At 29.7% G+C, this 4,161-nt stretch overlaps 1 protein-coding gene across 1 annotated transcript; it reads left to right on the top strand.

Moving 5' to 3' along the window:
* The first annotated feature begins 1,289 nt into the window (after positions 1-1,289).
* On the top strand, positions 1,290-3,884 carry LOC110635683 (CBS domain-containing protein CBSX3, mitochondrial). The gene is made up of 6 exons (XM_021785112.2): positions 1,290-1,502; positions 2,004-2,266; positions 2,399-2,480; positions 3,129-3,202; positions 3,286-3,346; positions 3,458-3,884. Exons 1-6 carry the CDS (start codon positions 1,346-1,348, stop codon positions 3,598-3,600), a joined length of 780 nt encoding a protein of 259 aa, XP_021640804.2. The 5' UTR covers positions 1,290-1,345; the 3' UTR covers positions 3,601-3,884.
* Positions 3,885-4,161: the final 277 nt, after the last annotated feature.

The raw sequence follows: 4,161 nt of genomic DNA, 5'->3' as shown, positions 1-4,161 counted from the left end.
TTTTATTTGGATTAAGAGGGTAAAATATTATAAGAAAAGTTAGTTTATGAATAATAAAATGATAACTTTACCTTTAAATTAAAAAAAAAATTATTAAGTATAGAAATATTTTTAAATATTTTTTTCTTACTTTTTCTTCATTTTGGAGATAAAAAAGAAAAAGATAAAATATTTTTATTTTTTTTTTCTTTATTTTTTACTCAATCAAAATAAAAAAATAAAAAATAAATTTATTTTCCTCTTATATTTTCTTTCCCCTTTTACTTTCTTCTCTTTCCAAACATACTATATATACATATATATGATTAGTAAATGCGTGCTACCTAAATTAATAAAATTATTTAAAAAACCATTATATGGTACAAAATTTTTATTTTTATTTTTATATTATTTATTAAATTTTTTTTATTATATTAAATACAAATTTTTTATTTAAACATATTATTAAAATATTTTCTTGTAAAAAAATATAAAATTCTTCCCTTCTATATCTTTTAAAACTATGTGTGGATGGGTAGAAAAGGGGAAAAGAAAAATAAATAAAAAAATAATTTTGAAAAGACACTTTCCTTTATTTGGGTAAGAGGGAAAAGGAAAATAAATCTTATTTTTTCCTAATTATTTTTTCTTTAAACAAGAGAAAATATAATAAAAATATAAAAAAAATGTATACTTATATATCAAGATTATAAAATTACCCTTTCTTAAATTTTTTTTTTTTAAAAACATATAGAATAAAATTATAAATTTATCATACTTTCATTTTTTTTCTCTTTATTTTTCCTCATCTTTATTTAAATAAAAGCAAAGAAAATAATAAAAAAAATTCTTTATTTTTTACTCTTTATTTTTCTTTCCCCTTAAAAAATTTTCCAAACTTTAAAGTTTTTGAATCTATAATTTCAAGCATTAAAAAACTTTATTTATGATATTATATGTACTAAAAATAAATTATTTTTTTAAAAAAATATATTAATATATTTATTTAAATAATTATTTATTAAAAATTATTTATAAAATTTAAAATTTAATGATATAAAATTTTATATTTTTATTAAATGTAAAATTATATCAAATATTAGTAAAAAATTGTATTTATTAACTTTTAAAATAAAATTATAATTAATTAAAAATATTATCATTAATAAAATTTTTATAATATAATTTTGAAATATAAAAAATAAATATTAAATTATATTATTAAAATAAATCATAAATATTTTGCGCAACCCGCGCGGCAAGAAAACTAGTTTATAATTAATAAAGGTTCCGTCTTCTGCAATTTGATGTTATCCAAAACCAAAAAGTGGATGTCATCGGCTGGAAACCACATCACTCTCCCAGTATGTATATATATATATATATATATATATACACTGTCACCGACATTTCTGATCTAGGGTTGGTTTTGCTTTCTTCATTGTCAGCCCAAAGTTCAAATCTTTCTGTTCCTCCTCATCTTCCTCGTCTAGGTGGTCTTGTGGTTGTTCTCTCCAAATCAGGTATATGTTGATTGATCACTTCTACTTTTTCTTCATTATCGTTTATGATGCTGATGATGATCAGAAATTAGTGGGTTTTGCTTTCTTGATTATTTTCTAGTGATGGATAAATAGGTAGATGGATAAATAGCCGTATCTTGCTTTTTTGGTTTGCTTTTGCTTTTGCTTTTATATACAAGGTTGGTAGATCTTCGCTGCTGCTGCTCTGTGTGTGTGTGTGTGTGTGTTTATTTTAAGATCTCTGGGCCTGATTTAAGCTCTTGACTGTAGAGTAATTTGATTATATAATTGTCAATGAGTCTACGCTGATCACTGCTGACAATTATTTGAGTCCTGCAACCAAAGTCAGCACTCTTTATTCCCTGTTATTTCATCTCTTTAATATGTATTTATATTTATGGGTATAGACTTTGATTCACATTCTTGGGCATTTGTGCGGTTGCTTACCCTGGATATGCTGTAATCAGTCTCATTGAATATGTTCAATTTCTTGGTTTGCAGGAAAAATGCAAGGGGCGGTTAATGCTTTTTTGTCCCATGGAAATTTTGTAAAAAGTGCTGTTTTGCAACGCTTCCGTGTTGCCAATCCACTACTGAGGCCTATTATGTTTTCTCGTTTTGATTCTGTCTCATCTGCCCATATGGAAGAGCAAAGCTTTGAAAGCACTACCATTTCTGACATCTTAAAAGCCAAAGGGAAAGGTGCTGATGGCTCTTGGCTTTGGTGCACCACTGATGACACTGTTTATGATGCTGTCAAGTCGGTATGCATCTTTGCTTCGCAATAAGTTGTTGCTAGTGTTGTTGTAATGGCCGTCATCGACTGCAAAATTGGTCACAAACCACCCCACTCCACCTTTTTAGTGCTATGCTTAATTTAAGCAATTTCCTTGCAGATGACACTACACAACGTAGGAGCCTTGGTGGTCCTTAAACCTGGAGAGCAGAAATCAATTGCAGGAATTATCACAGAAAGAGGTATTTGGGTAGTGTCTTACTTAAATTAAGAAGTTTATGATGACTCAAGCTTTTCACATACAAAAAGCCTTTATGGGTTTACAAATTATAATATGTAAAGGTTCTTGATATTTTCTTCTTGGGAATTGCGCGTAATTGTTATTCCATGCATTTAGTAGCAATCAATCTGGCAGTTTAAATTGCAATTTGATAAGACTGGTACCACAATTTTCTTAGATTTCAACTATAGTTTGATGCTATCACTGCACTTAATTTGCATTCTAGACTGCAAGTTTAAGTCTCTGGGCTGCAATTTGGGCAAGTTGTAATCTCTTCTTAATGACACACTTTACATAGCTGTTTTCACTTAAAGCAGAACAACCCCCACAAAAAAAAAAGGAGTAAAAAGTATTTTTTTTTAATTTTTAAATACCTCTTTCAGAAGATAATGAAACTTGTTCATTTAAGTTCCTGCTATAGGAGTTTGGATTCCCCAGAAAATATTTCTGTTGCTATCAGTCTAATAGAATATCAGTCTAATAGAAGACTACCATTGGAGCTTGTGCCATTTGTTGAATTTATTTTTTCCTTTTTGGGATGAAGATGGTGTTGGCTGAATCTATTGCCAAACAATGTGTTGCAAACTATAATATAGTTGATAAATTCCAGATTACCTGAGGAAGATCATAGTCCAGGGAAGATCATCCAAGTCAACTAAGGTTGGGGACATTATGACAGAAGAGGTATAATACTATTAAATTGTCTTAGGTGTGTTTGCTTCCATCTAGTATTTTGATCTATATATGAATATACAAGGTGACTGCAGAACAAGCTTATTACAGTCACTCCAGACACTAAAGTTCTGCAAGCAATGCAGTTGATGACAGGTACTACATGCTGCTTACTTCTATAGGATGTTTTCATATGCTAGTTCAGTGATTTTTTCTTGTGTAAAAATTAAGGCAAGTAGTGTAAGCTGGAATCTTTAATGGTGGCAGATAATCGCATTAGGCATATTCCTGTCATTGACGATAAGGAAATGATTGGCATGGTGTCCATTGGAGACGTTGTCCGTGCTGTAGTGTCTGAGCACCGAGAGGAGCTGGACCGCTTGAACGCTTACATACAAGGAGGTTACTAGATGATGATGAAAAATGTGATGGAATGCTTTGGATGTGCTTACTGTCTGACTACCAGTAAGCAAAAAGCTTGTAAATATGGCATGTCATGTGTCTTCAGTTATGTGGTTTTACTTTTCCCCATATCAGAATATCTGATGTCAAATAACAGCATGTGGACTAACAGGTACATGATAAGCACAATCTTGTTGCTTGAGACCATTGTCTGTGCGCCTTGGATGAATGGTTGTGGACTTGTAATGTCAAAATCCTTCTGAAATATCTAATTTGAAGATCTTTCACGGCTTCTTTTTGCCAATATAGATAGATAGCAAATAATCCTATATATGATGTTCATGATCATCTCCTAGTGATGGAATTAGAATAAATGTTGCAGCTATGATTTTTGGTTTATATTTGTAGGTATTGACTGGTTTATGATCTGCAACGGGTGAAAAAGATTGAAAAAAGTTCCTAATAGGTTTGCAAGAAATATAAAACTGGAAGTTTGTTCACTCAATTTCAACAAATTCTCGAGTGGAAGTTGAACCAAACTTTAAAGAGAGAAACTAATTTTTAAATAG

The sequence above is a fragment of the Hevea brasiliensis genome, chromosome 16, assembly GCF_030052815.1.
Source record: "Hevea brasiliensis isolate MT/VB/25A 57/8 chromosome 16, ASM3005281v1, whole genome shotgun sequence".
NCBI classification, from domain to species: Eukaryota; Viridiplantae; Streptophyta; class Magnoliopsida; order Malpighiales; family Euphorbiaceae; genus Hevea; species Hevea brasiliensis.
This window is presented reverse-complemented; position numbering and strand designations above follow the sequence as displayed.